This window comes from Lasioglossum baleicum, chromosome 10 (genome assembly GCF_051020765.1).
Source record: "Lasioglossum baleicum chromosome 10, iyLasBale1, whole genome shotgun sequence".
Taxonomy (NCBI): domain Eukaryota; kingdom Metazoa; phylum Arthropoda; class Insecta; order Hymenoptera; family Halictidae; genus Lasioglossum; species Lasioglossum baleicum.
This window is the reverse complement of record NC_134938.1, coordinates 439,566-458,889: the sequence shown is the minus strand read 5'-3', so window position 1 is coordinate 458,889 and position 19,324 is coordinate 439,566. Positions and strand designations below refer to the sequence as shown.

The 19,324-nt window shown below is 43.0% G+C and overlaps 1 protein-coding gene and 1 long non-coding RNA gene across 19 annotated transcripts in view; one reads left to right on the top strand and one right to left on the bottom strand.

Annotated features, from left to right (window-relative positions):
* The window catches only part of LOC143212937 (rap guanine nucleotide exchange factor 2), a 140,889-nt gene that overhangs the window by 4,541 nt on the left and 117,024 nt on the right, over positions 1–19,324 (bottom strand). For 6 of the 17 annotated variants that reach the window (XM_076432262.1, XM_076432265.1, XM_076432271.1 and 3 more), the window contains 16 exons: positions 14,265–14,363; positions 8,957–9,169; positions 8,527–8,879; positions 7,983–8,444; positions 7,613–7,905; positions 7,235–7,538; positions 6,925–7,156; positions 6,541–6,845; positions 6,280–6,464; positions 5,985–6,196; positions 5,679–5,910; positions 5,300–5,614; positions 4,862–5,179; positions 3,089–3,205; positions 1,570–1,746; positions 144–416 (listed from right to left, as the gene is read on the bottom strand). In XM_076432262.1, the coding sequence (XP_076288377.1) occupies positions 144–416; positions 1,570–1,746; positions 3,089–3,205; positions 4,862–5,179; positions 5,300–5,614; positions 5,679–5,910; positions 5,985–6,196; positions 6,280–6,464; positions 6,541–6,845; positions 6,925–7,156; positions 7,235–7,538; positions 7,613–7,905; positions 7,983–8,444; positions 8,527–8,879; positions 8,957–9,169; positions 14,265–14,363 (4,090 nt within the window). Of the gene's footprint in view, positions 1–143; positions 417–1,569; positions 1,747–2,597; positions 2,734–3,088; positions 3,206–4,861; positions 5,180–5,299; positions 5,615–5,678; positions 5,911–5,984; positions 6,197–6,279; positions 6,465–6,540; positions 6,846–6,924; positions 7,157–7,234; positions 7,539–7,612; positions 7,906–7,982; positions 8,445–8,526; positions 8,880–8,956; positions 9,170–10,207; positions 14,228–14,264; positions 14,364–17,305; positions 17,728–19,324 lie in introns of those variants that run through there. The other 11 variants (XM_076432270.1, XM_076432263.1, XM_076432264.1 and 8 more) reach the window with 11 other exon arrangements.
* On the top strand, positions 8,873–16,274 carry LOC143212940 (uncharacterized). 2 transcript variants are annotated; one of them, XR_013009831.1, is made up of 4 exons: positions 8,873–10,014; positions 11,840–12,033; positions 13,570–13,681; positions 15,212–16,274. It is a non-coding gene; the product is annotated as an uncharacterized LOC143212940 (long non-coding RNA). The 2 variants fall into 2 exon arrangements; XR_013009830.1 differs by having other exon boundaries at positions 11,840–12,436.

Sequence of the window (19,324 nt, the reverse complement as noted above, 5' to 3'; positions counted from 1 at the left end):
AAAGGCTGATTCGAACAGAAATCAATTCGGTATCACACTCCCGTCACTGGAGCGGTGGGGAGCGCAAGCCTCGAGATCCACAAATTTGAGAAAAAGACGTATAAAATAGAAACGTGTGGTAAGATAAGTAGGTTGTTATGTACGTGGCGATTGTGTTTGCTTTGTACCATCTTCCTGCTCGGTCCTGTAGGTAACACCTTCGTGACTGTGTGCACGGCCAATCCTGTGCAACTTTGCCATCTGTGCTGCGACTTTGTATGCGGGCGGCTGGCGACATTGAGCCCCTCCGACTCCTGGACGCATCGTCGTCATCGACGTCATGGTAGGTATGGTAGTCATCGTCGTTATAATTGTGCCTGGAGGAGGAAGTCCCGCCGGTACTCCGAGACCCACGCCTACCGCTAATCCCGTGCAACCTGAAAACCCTCGACTCTCTTTCTCTCGATCTCTCTGTCCCTCTATCTCTCGCACACCGCCCTTTCTAGCTCTCCGGCATATTACTCTCCTCCTATCCTCCGCTAACTATCTACTCCATCGCCATTTTCGAGCGAATGCGATCCGGTCCAGTACGAAATTGCCCCAATTAGGATGTTTCCCATTTCAAAATTCAATACTAACACATTACCGACCAGTGATTATTGCATAATTTTGAAAAATCACTAGGCTAAACACTTTTTAATGGAACCTCCAATAGCAACAGCAATTTTCATGGTAAATTTTCATGTAAAAGAAAATTTCTATGCTTTCTTTTGGTACAGCAGAATTATTGAAAATCCTATTAATAGGCTTCCAGTAGGTAAAGTGTTAAGAAATATTAAAATGTCGATAGTTTTATTGTACAAACTGGAAATGGAGCCGGGATAATCTCGTAACGGGACCCATCGTACTCGCTTGGAACGCCCGTTCGCAACAGACGAACGGGTTCCCGAGAAAACCGTACAACAAACACACTAGTTACTCGCTGCTGGATCTGCCCGAGAAGAGGGGAACCACAGACAACCAGTTAATACACCCTGAAAAGAAGCCCTCGGCCTTTCGATAATTCCGCTCGAGTCACGACATCGCGAGCAACGCACGACAGAGAAAACGGCACACGATGCAGCACACTTTGATACGCGCGCAAGACACACACAGAGAGGCAGCAGGCGACGATACTCGCGTGATCGGTAACGTGCACGCGTCAACTTTCATCGAGGCAAGCAGTCTTAATCAAGCTTATGCGTTCGGCACACTGACACCAACGAAACTTCGAACCCGTTGCCTCCGGTAGTACATACCGGCCGTAACACCAGACCGATTAGCGTCTTCGGTACGTGCGTCGCGTCCCGTCGATTGTGATAGACACCGTACCGAAGAGGCTATTACAGCGAACTACTTCGAAACGTACAAAAGATTAGTAGATCGTCGCATTCTCTCGAAGATCGACCCAACACCATATAGTCGAAGCCATGCGGTATGTTCCCCGGAAGCAACACGCTCGAAAGGAGCACATCGTGTGAAACAAAGCCAGCCCAATAGCAGAAAAGAAACTGAAAGACAGGTCAAGACAAGACGCGGTCGCGGACTCACCTTGAGGATTTTGGGGTTGGTGATGGTGATGATCGTAATAATGTTGGTGGTGGTGGTGGTGATGATGATGATGATGATTATGGTTGTGATTCTGGTTGTGGTTGTGGTTCGCAGGAAGCGGAGGTAACACTGCTACCGCGTGAGGGAACGGAGGGGCACCACCTCTCAAAACAGACCCTGCACCACACACAGGCCACATACCAAATCGTGTTTTTCGTTTCTCTTCTTCTTTTTACAAAATGTACAATAGTTATGGGGGAATCGACTTGTAGGATAGATGAACAATGATGGATTCGGGAGGATGAACAGAAATGTACAAAAAAAAGAAAAAAACAGAAATAAAGATGTTCGATGTTCCGGACAGAGAAACTCGAGAATGTTCTGGCGGAAGGGATCGTTTCTGGAGTGCGTGTGCCGCGAGTGCGAAGAAGATCGCGCGAATTGGAACGATGTACGCGCGTGTATATGTATATTTACATATCTATGCGTATGCGTAAAGAAGCGAGTTTCTGAAAAGAAGCTTTAAGCGGTCAATGTACTGAAGCAAATGTAACTCCGAGATACAAGCGACTATAAGCACGTTTACACAGGCTCGACCAAACGAAAATGAATATCGTCCCATCGGCTTCATGAAGAGTTTCGACGAGCACCATGGACACCATCGGGGCAAACGAAGGTGAGCGGCCATGGGACATACGTGACGTTACTTTACGCGTTCCGATCCGTATCGAGGTCCCGAATGATTCAGGGAACATGAACACTGAGAAATGAGGAACAATGAAAGAAAACAAAAGATCAAATCTGGCAGGAGCTCGATTCACGCTTGTCGACGGACGTACAACAAATATCACACCGTTTCAATCGGTCTCATTCCCGTTTATTGACTACCAACGACAGTATCGTGCCACACACCACTACGGTAGAGTAGTCCTGTCGAGAAATGAACGGTCGACTTGATTTAACGGTTATCCGACCAGCGGGGAAAAGTTCACGCAATTACTGTGTTCGATCGGGGCGTTGGATAACACTTGCTCCAAGTTCCAGAGCGGTATGGATTCGAGCCATGCTTCTGGGATCGGTCGTGTTTCCCGTTTGACAAATACAGAGACGATCTTGACTAGTTTCTAGGTTACCTTTCGACGTCGGTATCCATACGTTACGTCTCTAGAAACAAATATAAATGTTTATAGTACAAGGAAGAATTCGATCAATTTCAAAAGTCAACTACAAGAAGAGAGCGGTCCAAGGAAAGCGTTCCATGGGGTATCGCCGAGTCTAATAGGAAAGCAAAAAGTGGCCGATCGTGTCAACGTGTCCTTCGAGCGTGACCAAACGGGAAATACGACTTTTCCTAGCTCCATGGCCGGCCGGTAGGAAGTTCAACATCGGATCACTCCAGATTCTTTCTTTTCTCTACCTTCTAGTCTACAATCTACGGAGCGGACAAGGGTTAAGAAGAGAGGTATGAACACGAGCGTTGTGGATACGTTGGTGGGTTTTCTCTAGAATCGGTACGTACCTTGCATGGCGGAGTGCCGTCTTTGCGGTGGCGGTGGACTGCCACCAGCTTCTACGCTGCTTCCACTGTGGCTGTCCAGCTGTGTACTATGACCACTGTCACTGCTCGTCACCGAACCTACGCACACGTCCCCAAGACAATTCTATCACTACAGATTCTATGCCCAGTTTCGCCCAGCTGCATCCTCTAACTGCTAGTTATCTAATTAATAGCCGAGATCACCGTTAGAACACATGATCGCAGAGATTCGTGGCGCTCTCTCTCTCTCTCTCTCTCTCTCTCTCTCTCTCTCTCTCTCTCTCTGTCTTTTTTCCATCTCGCATTCTCTGGCTCTAACGAATACACCGATCAAAGACTCCAACGCGAATTAGCTCGCTTCCATTTTGGAATTCGCGATGCACGCCTATCGGATGGGATCGTAGCGTGTCGTGGGATTCTGTAAGCCAGTGTTATTCAAACTGTGTTCCACGGAAGCTTGGGGTTCCACAAAATTTTCTGAAGGGTTCCATAAACATACATGAAATGTTAACTTTATAATACTTTTCTAACTGTTATTATAACGTAATAAAGAATGTTAAAACGTTTCTTTTTTTTTATACGTAATACCTAGATCGTGAATATTCTACTGTTTACGATCCCGGGTTCCGCGAAATAATTTTATACTGATACGGGCTCCTTAAATTGACAAAGTTTGAAGACCACTGCTGTAAGCGATTATCGACTACCTCTAACGCAGAAATTATGTTGAATCGAGGCTCGCACGAGTCTATTGAAACTCCTGGTTGTGACAGGGCTTCGTTCGAATCGTTTAGGTCACCGAGTGGCATTGGACATTATCTGCGATATAGAATTTTGCACCCCATTTTTTAAATATGTTACCGTTTTCGAAAACTATAATTGTATTTCCTGATCGTACTAGTCAAACGTATGCACGATTAAACTCGATTTCAGATTATGTGTACCATATATTTAGCTGCAATCGAGTTTAATCGTGAATACATTTGACCAGTACGATCGAAGAATGCGATTATAGTTTTGAAAATTGTAACATATTTAAGAATGAGCTGCATATGACGCACGAGTGACCGATAAAGTCAAGCTTATTATCAAGATATAAATTTCTAAATAGCATCGTAGAAGGTAATCATTCACGCATCCGTATGTCCCATGGAGGGTGATCTAAATTAAAGCCAGACGTGCTTCGCCCTGGGATCAGAACCGCGGTGTACATACATATACATACGTAGACAGATAGATAGACGTATACGTGTATGTATATGTATATACATAATATACTTGGGACGATAATATTGATCGAAAAGAAGCGCGAGCTACGATAATCGGCGTACAAGATGCGTGTAAAAATGGAGAAGCTAAATATAACATGGAACATTTATGAATTGCGTAAACGGCTGTGCAGCGTGCAGAAAAAAATGAGAGAGTATCTGGTTGCCGAGGCCCGGCCAGGTGTAATGTCACGAGCAATGAAGGTGCACGAGGATGGCACTTCACGAGATGTGTCCGCTAATCATCGTGTTCGTATTAGAAAACATGGCACGTTCAAAAATCAGAAATAACTTAAAAAAGCGCACCGTGGGTGGTGTTCGTTGTCTAAAGCTCTAGCAATATAAATATAGAGAAAAATAAAAGTACAGTACACCGAGTATCCATTAGCATCGTAAGATATTCACGTATGCGAAGTGCGCGTCGAAACGATAGAGACACCATCTCGTATCGAACCATTTTGTTCGGTATGAAAATCGACGAACTCACCGCTGGTCAACGTTTTCCTTAAGGGTTGAAGATTGCTCAGGCTGGTCACGCTACTGCTCTCGGCGCTGAGATCGACGGGTGGCAATAAACTGGAAGGTGTATCGCTATGGGATCTCTCGTGTGTGGATACGCGACTGCCAGAGCCTACTCTTCTGGGCGCGCCAGGACTGGGCTCTGGTCCGCTGGAATGCAAGGTTAATCCTGGCACTGGAAGCGGTGGTACGCAATGCTTCGGCTGGTACGGACGAGTCTTATGCTGGTCGGAGAGCGAAAGTATTTTCCTCACTGCTTGCGGTGACGCTGCTCCAAACTTTGTACCTGTGTACGTCGAATAATTAGATATGCTGATGCACGACCATCAACGCACAATTTATAGACGCTCTGTCATCCGAAATTCGACGAAACGAGAAAAGAATAGAGTGTACGATCGATTCTTACCTTGTATACTCTTTCTACCTTCGCTGGTGCTGCTAGTGCTACTCGTCGTGGACAGAGTAGGGGAAGGATGTCTTCTTCCTCTGCCCGCGCTCAAAGGTACCGCCGCAGCCACCGCGACCGCTCCTGCGTGAGGTTCACAGTCCACGGATAGACCGTGTAATCGTTCCTCGTCCGTTATCACTTTCATATTCGCGAGATAAGCCTTCACTCTCCTGACCATCTGCGCTTCCTCGAACATCTTCTTCGGGTTCGGCGCAGCAGTCGACTTCTTCCGCCGTTTCACGGTTGCCGTTTGTCCGCCTGGACAATGCAATACTGTTAGCGAAAACAAATCACGATATACTCTTGATCGTATTCGAACCAGTTAGCGTTGCTTTACCTTGATTGCCAGTGGTCATTTGATTTAACGCGACCATGGCTGAACTAGGTGGCTGACCACCCCTTTCCAGCATTATCGATAAGTCGTAGGGGGAGGAACACATGCTTGTCAAAGATCTTACTTCTTTCGCGATCATTCGCAACTTCTCGAAATTTACTAAACCTTCCACTCTGGAATCGTTGCCGAGATGAATGAACGTCAAGTCCTTCTTCACCACGGGATAGAACGGGATCTGGAAGAGGGAAAGAAAATGTTGAATCCGCTCATTGTCTGTCGCGGACTCTAATCGCTGATCGAATGGCTCACTATGGGAGGTTGTGTTTGCTCGGATGCCACCAGTTGTCTGTATTTGCTCATGTTGCGGCTGGGATCCATCAACTCCTGCAGATCACTGAATAGCCTCTGATATTTATTTGGCAGTTTTTCCCAAGAAGCTCGTAATCTCGAAACAGCTCCGTGACCCAAACCGGACACGATCGCGAACATGGAGTTGAAATTTTTACATTCCTTACATTGACCTGTGCGACGAAGACGAACATTGAACGCTTCCGGTAAAATCAAATGTTACTCCGCGACGAAATCTTATAAACGAGACACTCACGAGCTATTTTTATAAATTGCTTTATTATTTTACTACGTCGAACGAGGTTGTGTTCGGAACAAACTTCTGTCACAACCCAGAACATCTCTCTGTTGACTAGTTCTGCAAACTGCCTGAGCATAGGCACTCCGTATCTACTTTTCAACTCGAACAAATCGTCCACGTACTCCGTAGACTCGATTTGCCTAGGATTTAAAATTTTCATGAAAATACGTGCTCGATGTTTCTAAGCGAGCTATGCAACTATTTCTGTCGGGTTACCTGAATATACTGAAATCCTGTAACGTCAATTGAATGGCGACTTCGACCGCGTTCAATTGTAAGAAATGCACCTGAGACTCGCGAATCAGCTCAGGTGCTTGCTCGTCTGCTACGAGCGTCTCCGAGATACCGTTCGTTTTTAAATAATATCGAGAACTTAAACCGATCCTCTCCGCAAGATTTTGGAGCTGGTCGGGTAACCTACGTTGCTTGATCATGCCCCCATCTCCCACGCTAACTTCAGCTAGGGAAAAGTTTGAACTGCTCTCAGTTATACCGAACTCTTGAAGAGCAAGCATTACCACCTAGAAGGAAATAGATTAGCATAGAAGGGGATACCTTCGATCATCTGTCGAGATATATATTCGATATAAATGTATCTACCTCGTGCGCCGTTGTTTCCTTGTGAATAAGAAGATATTTACAAGTTTGATCAGCTTTGTAAACTTTTAAAACGTGCTCGGGATAGTCCGGCGCTCGTAAGTCATCGTAACAGTACAACGACGTTAGATCGGGATTACTTTTCGAATGATATAGATTGGTAGTGGTCTGCGAGAGACCCGTTCCTGGCGGTGTGTGAGGAGGTGCGAGGGTATCGTCTACTTGTACACCGTCGCTATAAGAAAAGATCGCGCATTTTACGATAATCCATTTGCCAAACTAGAAAATTTCACCTTTCACTACTTGAACTTACTTAATAGTATTCTTTGGCAGTATGTTCATTTTCATGAGTGCTTTTTGTAATCTTCTTTTCGGTCCAAGCGTCATGAACCCCTTGTGTTCCTTTTTAGCATCTTTGCATGGAGAGATATTAGAGTCAGGAATTAATAACGGAACACCGCTCACTAGTGAGTTCAATGGATTTACAGGAGTGATTGGATCCCCGTGCGTGGACAACCTTGCACGCGGATCCGTTTGGAGTCTCGAAATTTCGGGTTTGTTTGCTCTTGCACGCGGCCTCGGCGAATCATCTGGCATCTGAAGCATTTCTTTAAACGCTACAACAGTAATTTATCGCTCGTATAAAAGAATTGTAATAAGTGATTGTAGCGATTAAATAATGACCACATACCAAGTAAATTGGATTTCACGGTTATACTGAGGTGGGTGGAGCCCCTTAAAATTTCCAAAGCTCTGGCGTGACTCACATGCTCGAAACTTTGTCCGTTCACTTCTAAAATTTGATCGCCCCGTTTCAAACCAACATCCTCTGCTTTCGATTTCTTATCGACCTTCGAGATAAAAATGCCGAAACCCCTTTCGTAACCGCCTAAAATACTAAAATTTAAAACTTCGTCCCTACTGGGTCTCGCTAATGTCACGTTCCGCGTCCTGGCCTTCGCTGCGCAGGCAATGTTTAATAACCTGTAATCGATCAAAACACATTTAATTACATTAACTCTAACGTTTAAATAACGTGTGAACGCCCCCGTTAAACATACCTCTGCTGTCCCTGCATTTTCTCTCTTTCCAATCCAGTTTCAAAAGCTTCTAAAAATTCCATCATAGATGGATCAGTTTCAAAGTCTGTAAAATGATTATTTACCCAAAGAAGCACTACTCTGGCCACTCTGTCTCTGACTTGTGCTTGATCGAACCATTCTAACAATTGACTCGCAACTAATAAGGGACTATCGATAAATGTTCGATGAGTTAATAAGAAGTCTTCTATATAAGTGGGATCGGTAATACTGTTTTCTTCTATAAGTTGTAACATTAAACGTTCGGGAGTGCCACGGATAACAACATGACCCCTACGTGCTCCGCCATCCAGAGCACCCCTCAATTCTGTTACTAGAATCACTCTTCCATTTTCCTCGTGCCTCCTAGTATTCTCTTCGCCTTGATGTTGAATTCTAAAGTAATCTGCTTGCGTCACGCATACAAATTGGCAATCGTCGCATCTAAAACGAGAATCATATTTATTTCAGTAACACTTTCTTCGATCAATTATGAATATTTCACTAGACAGAGCAGAATACATACTTTGTCCTCATAACACCTCTATGCAATAGTCTTTCCATAGTGGGCAAGATTCCAAAACTATCACCAAGATGCAATTGTTCGATTTCCCCATTGCTATGCTCGATCTCCACAGCACCATTGATAAGCACGCTCCAACTATCCAGTTCCTCCCCGTCGTTTAAAACTATCATACCAGCACGTTCCACCACGGCGAACACCATTACAGCGCACAGCGCTCTTCTTACTGCTAAAGTCATGTTTGTGAAGGCCTTTAACTGTTGCGTAAATTCTAACAGGGTCTCTATATCGTCTTCTGTTCTTTCCATAGGATCCTTCTCTAAGCATTCTCTGACTGGATCACGGACAGTCAAGCTCTGAAAATAACAATGGACAATGTTTACCCAATCTTAGAATTCCAAAGTTGTATCATAATCTTTCAATTAATCCTTACATCCATGCTCTCCGCCAGATCCTCCTCTTCGTCGCTGTCCACTATAGACTCGACCAGCCCCGAAAGGTCAACGTCGTCCGGATCCGCGTCCAATGAACTTTGCACAGACGTCATTGTGTCTGAACCACTGTATGCTGAACTCGTGTCGCTCGAATGGCTGCTTCTGTTAGACTTTTGGTAGAGTTCTGGCCTGCCAGTCAGGCCTTGGGAAAACTGCACAGGAAACAAATGTTGTTGTCAATTCGATTGCAAAATAGAATTCTCTATCGCTATGTAAGTAAAAGTATTATATTGGGTTGGCAAAAAAGCAATTTTGGTATTTTCAGGTGAAACAAAACCGAATTTCTTTATTTAAACGAAGAACTGTAATCAATAAAATATTTTCTTATTTATTCTTTTTGGCAAAAGATCAGAAACAAAAGGGAAAATCTCTTATTCATTAAAGTTCATTGTTTTAATAAAAAAATTGGGCTTCATTTCACCTTGAAATACCAAAATTACTTTCTTGCCAACCCAATACATTAAAGTTTATACTACAGGTTCTAAATTTTCTTCGACAATAAAAAAACCTACAGAACCAGCGAGCAAGGCATCTATACACATCTGTGGTTGTAAGGAAGATATTCGGGATATTGCTGTTTAAAGTTTTGATGACTAGTCGCGTTATTTTCCAAGTCTTTCGAATTTGTTTTCACGACTTTCTTTCCGGTAAATACGTAAATCCTACATTCTAAAGCTCTACGAATGCATAAACTCCAATTGTTTCAGATTGTCACATGCGGCGTTTCCCTTCTAACCACAGATACATCGGCATCTGTCAATCGGCAGGAAGAACGCTGGAAAGAGAACGGGATCGAGAATCATGTGGGGCAAAAAAAAACGCGAGTTCCAGCGAGAGAGTAGCTCGTTTACGGAATACATAGTGTGTACCAGGAATGGGCGTGATGGGTGTACAGACTCCGTTGGTATGTTAGGTTAGGTTTCCAGACATGACATCACACATGCAGCATCGAGCGAAGAGAGGAGACAGAGGGACAGAGACGGAAATAGTGGCACACGTAAGTAAATATGTGCATATCTAAACAAAAACACCATGACATCTGTCACAAACGCGATAATACATCTGTTGGCGATGGACGGCGATCGTTTACGGTGAACACGAACCGTCATCGGGAAATCTCGTGAACGAGGAAAGCATTCCGATTAACCAAGGCCATTTTGAGTCGCGGGAGATTGTCTGTCCAGACTCACTTGGTATATGCCGAAGGCGTCCATCCTACCCTCGCCGTTGGTACTTATTAGGGCACGTTTCTAACGTTGTGTCCTTTATCACGAGAAACAACGGAGAAAACGAACACTGTCCGTCCGCATTGTCGCACGATTATATTTCACCAGGATCCGATCCGGTTCGATTCGGCTCGACTCGACTCGACTCGACTCGCGCAGGTCGCACCTTCCCGTTCGCGAGCGCATATGCGATCGTACACAGTACACACGCAGTGCGACGTGACCTTCTTTGTGTGTGCGTTTACGTAGCTCGTGGCGCGTCTGGCCTGTAGCAGTACATATCCCGTCAGTCCCGTGTCGTTTCGTGTCGTGTCGTAGACCGTCAGCTTCTCGGAGTAGCGGACATAGAACTGCCTCTCGTCCCTCCCCCACCCTTCGCCCAGTCACCGGCATTCCCTTCAAAAGCGTAGGGTCACGTGACCCGACCGAGCGGCGAACTCCAGGTCCGTCGCATCAGGGGGGGGGACGCACGCTGGGGGGCCCACCTGTAGCTTCCGACGGTGCCACTAACGAAACGTTTCTTTCTCGACGACGAAATCTGTCTTCATTTTTCTCTGTTTTTTACGCTTGTCCAACCGCCACGAAATTTATAACAAAATTTTACAGTATTTAACCCTTTGAGGCACCACTAAAAATTGCTGTACCGTTATTCAAAATATTGTTTAGATTATTAAATGTATCGGTATCTAGTCAATTACTAAAGATTTAGGTATTGTACGAGGTATTATACCAATTTTATATTCATAAACTTTCGAAAAAATCATAGGGAATGGAAATATTCTAGATCGGAAGAAATGTTTAATTTTTTCCAGTTCAAATAGCTCCGAGTGCAAAGATTTAATTGAATTTAACACTTTACCTACCGGGAACCTATTAATAGGATTTTCAATTGCAATCTTAAATGAAACTATTAGATGACATTATTGAGGGTGATTTATTAGTTTACAATGAAAATTGCTGTTGCTATTAAAGGTCCCATTGAAAAGTGTTTAGCCACGTACCACAGATTTTTCAAAACTATGCAATAATCACTGTTCGGTAATGTGTTGATAAACTGTAGGCCCCTCTGAAATTAGGCGTTAGTGAGAGCGGAGGAGGGGGAGAGTGGTAAATGGATTTGAAACCCTGAGGGGACCAAATATTATTTTAAAAAATTGTAATAATGAATTATAATAAGTAGACTGCGGATCTTTATGCAAAATAAAAAGTTGTGCATCGATTGCAAGACACAGGAGCTGAATATAAAATATTTTTCACTAATTTGAGAGAATGCATTGAAAATAATATATTAAAATTCGGCAAGTCTTCTAACCCTTTCGCTGTTTCAAACAGCATCTACTGATGTGTGCCATAGATGCAAAAAAAAAAACGGAATAAAAGCTTTCAACGATAGGAAAACGATGATTCTTTTATTTACAACGGAAAATTCATTGTCCTCTGTACAGCGATGCGACGGATCTGCGGGGATACGATTTTCCCATGAATATTTATCGGCAGGTGCAAGGACGACTACTCTCAGTAATTCAGCGGGTCCGGCTGCGAGGTCGGCAACATTATGCAAAATATTCTAGTTGCATTCGGGTACACGATTTTCAGGGACGAACGGTCGCGATCGATCCGGGATCTACGGGGCGTCGCGTGGTCGAAACGCGAAGGAAAAGGACGACCGTGTGAATCAAGCTTAAGGAGTCGACGGTCGGTCAATCGTCAATCGGTGAACGATCGAGAGAGAAGGGAAACTGCACGGAGAAGAGAGGTACCGGTCTGCTCAAAGCTTCAAACAGCGGATGGTAACTGCTCAAAGGCCACTGGCCGACCCGACGGATGATTTATACGACCCGTTATGTCGTGCCCTCACTTTTCCTTTTGTCCTGCTCCGCAGACTTTCCAAATTGCCTCTCCCATTCAGTTTCTTCCTACTCGACGGAGAGACGGAGACAGAGGCAAAGGCAGAGCGGCAGGCATACCAGTGCATGCAGCCAATATGCATTCCAGAGACTCGTTAGGGGACTTCGGTAGATCATCTTACCCGCGCAAGCTGCGTTTCGAAGAACCGAATAAACCGTGTAAAAGAACGAAATTTCCGAGCGATTTGTGTTACACAATTGGGTCGATAAGTGACTTGTGGTAAGGGCAGCCTTTATACGGAGTGTCCCGAAAATCTCGCAGAGCCTTCAACGGGAGACCCTTTATGTAAATATATATCAACACGTTGTTCCATAACCCTTAAGAATTTAAATTAATATTGTTTTATAAGCATGTGAGTTTTTACACACTTTTATTTTCTGCTCGTGTGAAAAGACGGTTTCCTAACCATGTAAAATGTCTTTGATTAATTCTTACAGACGCAATTTACGGAAATTTTCTATTCTTGAAAATGGTCTGAATTGAGACCGAAACGTCGAATTAAATTTCATGTGATATTTTTGTAAATTTGCTTATTTTTCCAATTGATCGAACCAGTGCGCCGATAACATTAATTGTAGTTTAAACAATTGTCGATCGAGATTCAGAGAACTGTAAATATATATCACTCTGACTAAATAATGCTCTTGGAATTATTCAATAGAATAATCGTGTCGTGCGCAACGAAACGAAAACTCAAGTCCAATCCCCAATGTTCTGTTCAAAATGTCAAACACGTATCACAGTTCCAGAAACCGGAACGCGGTCGAAAAAGAACAAACGGCGTATTGTGTGGTCGGAAGAGAAGAAGAGAAAAAATGAATTTTCACTGGACGGTACGTGCGTGCGAATCGCGGCGCGTTCTACTTTCGACCGAAGGAAAACCTTTCTCGTTTCGCGATGCCTGCTATTTACTTGTCCACTCGGGAAAATTTCCCTATGTGCACGTCGATGTAAATAAGAAAATTCACGGACTGATAAAACTTCTCTCTGCGTTGGTGAGCACGTCGGTGCATTTGAAATGCATGAGAAAGTGCAACGAGGTAGAGGCTGCTTTAAAACTTCTACGACTCCATGCATTTGACGTCAGATCCAGTTGTCTCTCTCTCCCTCTCTCTCTTTCTCTTTCTCTTGACATTCGCATTTCATCCAATGCGGAGCACGTGGGTGTCTCCTGCGTACGTCACGGATCGAACGCGTTTAACTTTCTTTCGCGCCGTCCGGCGATACGGATTGTACGAGATACCAGATAAATGATCCGATAAAAATGAATGCTCTGCTCTCTAACTTACCGGCGGATGACGTTTCTTTGTTCGCGTCACATCCGATACGATTTGCATCTAAGAAACAGCATCGGGTCCGTGCTGTTCCTTAGATTTTGTGGTACTACTATTTTTTGACGATTATTCTACTATTTCTAGGAAAGGACAGCGCATGTAAACATGGAGCTCGCCGAACATAGAGAAGGACAGCGCGTGTAAACATGGATCGTGCGGCCGGAGGCGCACTGCACAGTCAATTGAACAACTAAATGTAAGATTGTATAAAGTTTGCGAGCGTCGAACGTTGGTGTTTGACCGTAAGAGAGCGTAAACAAAGTTGACATTATAAGAGTGATTCTACAGTTATATTACAAATATATTCTTAGTATTTTATCTGGACTTCTTATCCGACCCACATCTCTTGTATCCAACCCACACTAAATACGGTTCAGATTATATCGTGCTTGGTGTCATTTTAATCAGAGAAATGCCACAAATAAGTTGGTGGTACTAGGGTCCTCGCGGGGATATTCGTTTTTCGTAGATCCTACGGTTCCCCTTTTCTTAGATCAAGGCTTTACCCTTCTAAAAAATAAAGTATAATAAAATAGAAAAAGAACGCGTCCACTCTGAAACGAGATTAGAACTAGAAAACGCTCCTCGCCTTCGAGGAACGAAACTAAAATACTGGTAGCGCGGACACGACAAACCAGACCCGAAAACGCAGCTATTTATGACTCATCCTCGAGGTGGAGGAATTCAGGTCGAAAAAGGGATCGTTAGGGTGAGTGGGTACGAGAGCAGGTTCGGGTTCTAGCTTGCACAGAAAGAGTCGAACGAAAACAGATGTTTACCGTGTCATCGAAGACCAGGTTGACCTGTCGATGGTCGGTTATGGGATGGGGGTGCGGTGGTCGATGCATCCTTCCTCCATGCACTTCCGGATAGTCGATCTGTAACACGAACAAAAAGCATGATTATCACGCTGGTTACAATTTCACAATTTTGCCATGAAAGCTCTCGATATGGTACGCGCGGATCACGTGCTACCGATAATTTAATCGATGCGACGTGGCGTCTGGATTTTCTATTTCACGGTAACCTTTCGCCTTTTCTGGCTCACGGAGCACCGCAGTGGGCAACCTTTTTTAACCTTAAAAGTCCAGGAATCGTTTAGTGCACAATGTCAATTAAGATACGCTGTACAAGTTTTTCATTAATTAACCATTACAAGGGCTGCACCGCTGCCAACCATCGTCGATATTATACGAGGCGAATAACTTGTATTATCATCGACCTTCTGCCACGGGTGTCTCGTTCTAAAAAACATCCCGTGCTCGGCGTTTTATTCGCTACTTTAGCTCCAATAGATTTTTCATTTTTATTCTTTAATATTAGATGATTGCATAATCTCGTGCCCGATTTGAAAATAAAATTCAATGGTTAAATTTGAACCATTCTTCACCATTCGTCACCATTCTTTTCTAATTGTAGAGAATTTAACCATTTTTTAATTTTAATTTAACCAATCGTTAACCAAATCTTTAACCAATCATCATAATTTAACCATAGAATTTTATTTTCTAATCGGGCACGCGAACTTATGCAATCATGTGATATTTTTTTGATTATATTTATTCCTTGATATTTATAATTCTATTTATCGTTTAATATTTACTAACCAAGGTTAGTAAATTAATTATAGCGCAGTCGAGTAGTTTAAATTTACGGTATGAAACTTATATGAAATTTTGTCTTTCCAGTTTTGGTTTTATTGATTGAATTTCTTTTGTATTTTTAGGATCCTGATCCGCGGCACTTAACGTGTTAACAACTTGTAACATGCATACTTGGACCGCATTTTCATTCGATCGCCTTGACTTTTTTTACTGTGTACTATACACGTACAAAGTGCTATATGTAGTACGTCACAAGTATTTCGGAATGGCATACGCGAGATCGGTGAAGACTCGTGCCGTGTCGCGTGGAACAGACGACATCGTGTTCATAATCTAATTCGGTCCCACCTGCAGTTGCGCTCGACTTTTGCAGCTGCGTCAATGTACGTGTGATAAAAAGGGAGAGAGAAAAAGAGAAAGAGAGAGAGAGAGAGAGAGAGCGCATGGGAGACAACGAGATGAGAGCGGCACGCGGGCCGGAACCTGTAGGCCGGACTTCCGGTAGATACGCCGGTTATACTCGCCATTCACAGGACCGCTCCCTCTCGCAACTCGATTGTTAGAAGCGAATATTTAGCCAATTTCGGGATAAAAGTTCAACTTCCACCGGTCGACGGTAGAACGATTCGATTCGGAGTCAGCGTATCGTGATGCGAACGATGCGAAACGCGACAAAAACAGTGCTCGACCTACCGGAAATTAACGGACATCGTGCTCGAATATTACAAGGTGTATACGATGCATCTACGGTTTATAAGGGGTCTTCCACTGAGACGTGTCCTTTTTAATTTCGCGATATTTTTATTTGCGGAGATCGCAGTTGTCAGTCTTCGACGTGTGTCAGTAAAATTGTTAAAAATTTTATATTGTAACATTGTAAAGAATATTGTAAATTGTCAAATTGAAAAAAAATTGTAAACTGTATATTTAATTGTATAAAAATTTTTTAATTGACATTGTAAAAAGTATTGTAATTGTGTGTCAAATTGAATAAAAATTGTAAATTGTATAAAAATTTTTAATTGTAACATTGTAAAAAATATTGTAAATTGTCAAATTGAAAAAAAATGTAAACTGTATTTTTAATTGTGTCAAAAATTTTTAATTGTAACATTGTAAAAAATATTGTAATTATAAAAAAATTGTAAACTGTATTTTTAATTGTATAGTATAACAATTTTTTAATTAACATCGTAAAAAATATTGTAATTGTCAAATTGAAAAAAATTGTAAATTGTATTTCTAATTGTAAAAATGATTTTAATGACTTAATGACTTAACGATTTACTTAAAGCAGCGTAAATCGTAATGATCAACGTGAAAATTGGAAGGGGGGTTCTGGGATCGCAAGATCCGTGCGAAAATTCCATCGAGTTCGTATTTTGCGGGACGATCGCCAATGGATTCCTCCATAACAAACGATCAACGTATCTCCTCGCATTGCTTCCTCTTTATCTCCTGGCCGTCCTCGTTATACATGCTCTGTGTATATTCGTGCTCTGCGTGGGCCCTTCGACTCCGCGTGGGCGATCGCATACGGTATACAGTATACGGTATACAATATACACAATATATATACAGTATCCGTGTACGCACACACTCGCGTGCATCGTTCACGCACGATAACACTGACGTTTTTACCACGGGATGGAGAGCGACGCGTTCCATTTCGTTTTCAATAAACCCTAACAACCGCGAGATTGGGTTATCGGCGAGTGTATCGGCTATCGATTCTTACGGATAACCGAACAAACTTTCGTTTCCCTTTCCGTCGACGCGTAATTGTTATCTTGAACGAATTTCTTTCCGACGTAAGCTTGATGTAATTGTACAGAGTGTCCCAAAAATGTTGCACTTATTTCAAAGGAATCCCGAGGCCACTTCGAGCAACTTTTTCCTTTGCGAAAATACTCTCCGCGGCTTCATTACCGAGTTATTAAAGAAAAACACAGGCCAATCAGAGCGCGGATTTGTCGCTGGGGCGGAGTCCGTCCGCAGTTCCCGCGCTCTGATTGGCCGGTGTTTTTCGTGAATAACTCCGCGGAGAAAATTTTCGCAAAGGAAAAATCGTTTCAAATCACTTCAGGAATCACCCGTTTCAAGGTGGTACAATATTTTTGTACAAAAACAATAAAAAAAACCTTTCCGATTAACGAATGAGGCAGCTATAGTAGAAGATAAAAGAATTTCCTTAATTGCGAAAGACGTTGTTTTACCTCGTTGGACACGATTGATAAGGGCCGGGGCGTGCCAGGCCAGCTTCTGGACAACGACCGACCTTTCCTTTTCCTGGCGACGACCCGAGGTCGTCCGCTCCGATTCATGTGTTTCAACATCTTGATGAATCAAAGACTCTTCAGGGTCGACTCGGACCACTGTATCCCGGTCCCATCGTTCTTCGTGGTACACTCGCGTTCAGAACTCGGAGACACTGGGCTTTGTCCTCCGTTCTCCTCTCGTCACTCGGAACACCGATTGTTATCGCAAAGTATCGCACACTATCGTAAACTGTCGCACCAAAAAAATTCAGGATTCGACAATAGAACAGGCTCGTAGGTCACGGGAATCACCCGAGTCCCTAGTAGAATTACAATTGGTTCGGCACTGTTTTCATGATCGAACGCAGAACGAAATCATCCGAAACTATCGATTCCGTCGAGTCGCCCTTTCACGTAGACACTTTCACGCCGTTTCTCGATTTTAATGTGGAGCTACTCGCCACTTGTACTACCGCCGCGCCGCGCCGCGCCGTATGCGCGCGTACGTTTGCTCGCCTCGGTCGCGGAACCGAACGGAACGGAACGTGTCGAAAGTAAAACTTTCCAAGAGACACTCTGTCCTCCTTTGGACGGTACACTTCGGATAGGACGTCACGTCCCACCGATGGATCGCCGATAGATCGCCGATAGTGAGTAGCTATCGACGATCGCGCGTAAATCCGAAGAGCTGGGCGAACGTGTCGAGTTCGTCGAGGATAGAAGATCACCGGACTTTCCCTGAATGGAACGCCGGATGACGACGACAGGCTGGACGGGGTCTACCGTTCCGTCTCGGGCACATCGCGCGCGCGGGTCACGATAAAACTGAATCGTGAACGATCCTCGAGGGCCAAAGAGTGACTCGACTGGTCGCGTCACGTGACTACGCACGCAGTGACGTAGGATATCGTTACAACGGTGCTCGCCTGGTCGCCTGCTCGCTCGCTCGCTGACAGATCGTGCGAGTAAAATGGACCATGGGTTTAATGCTCACCGAAATCACGGTAACCACTCCATAAATAATTGTTATTTCTCCGAAACGGATAGACTTTTAAAAACATTTTTTTTTTAATAATGCATTGTCATCCAGTTCTGAGACATGTAACCGATTTCAAGTCTCTAGCTCATCAGGAAGTTAGTTTAAAATCAATTGCAAAATTTGCCACCGAACAAACAGACAAACAAACAAACAAGAAAGCGAGCTAATAAAAACGTGGTAAAATACTATTGGATTGTGTCATAAATTCCCGCGTTTTTCTGTATTCTATTCTTTTCCCGCAATTTTGTGTTTTGTTAGAAGTACAATACAATACAGTGGGTGTACACAAAGTATTCGTACACCTTTTAAAAACTAATAACTTGTTTATTATTCTACCAAACGACCTGATTTTCTATAATCAATTAGAAGCATTGGTTTACGAAATGATATGCAAAAAAGATTTTCCAAAAATTACAATTTACAAGATTATATACAAAAATAAATAAAGCATTTTTTAAAACTTTCTTATTTGGCACCTCAACGAAAATTTAAAATACAATATGTTTTGTGTGGATCTACGTTATAATATTCTAAAAATCTATGTATAAATATACACATGTTGAAAATTCCATCGAAATCGGTTGACGCAGGAAAAAAGATGTACGATTCTGTGGATTTTAAGCAGAAACTGATCAAAAGTCGTGTAAAACCACGATTTTCACCATTTTTAACCGTTTGTAGCTCGTGTGTATGTTAATCGATTTCAATGAAATTTTCAGCATCTCTATAACTAACATAGATCTACAAAACATATATTTTAAATTTTCATTAAAGACCCAAAATAAAAAAGTTTTAAAAATGCCTTTTGTATTTTCGCATGTAACCTTGTAAATCATAATTGTTGGAAAATCTTTTTTGCATATCATTTCGTAAAACAATACTTCTAATTGATTATAAAAAATCAGGACGTTCGGTACAATTATACAAAAGTTATTGGT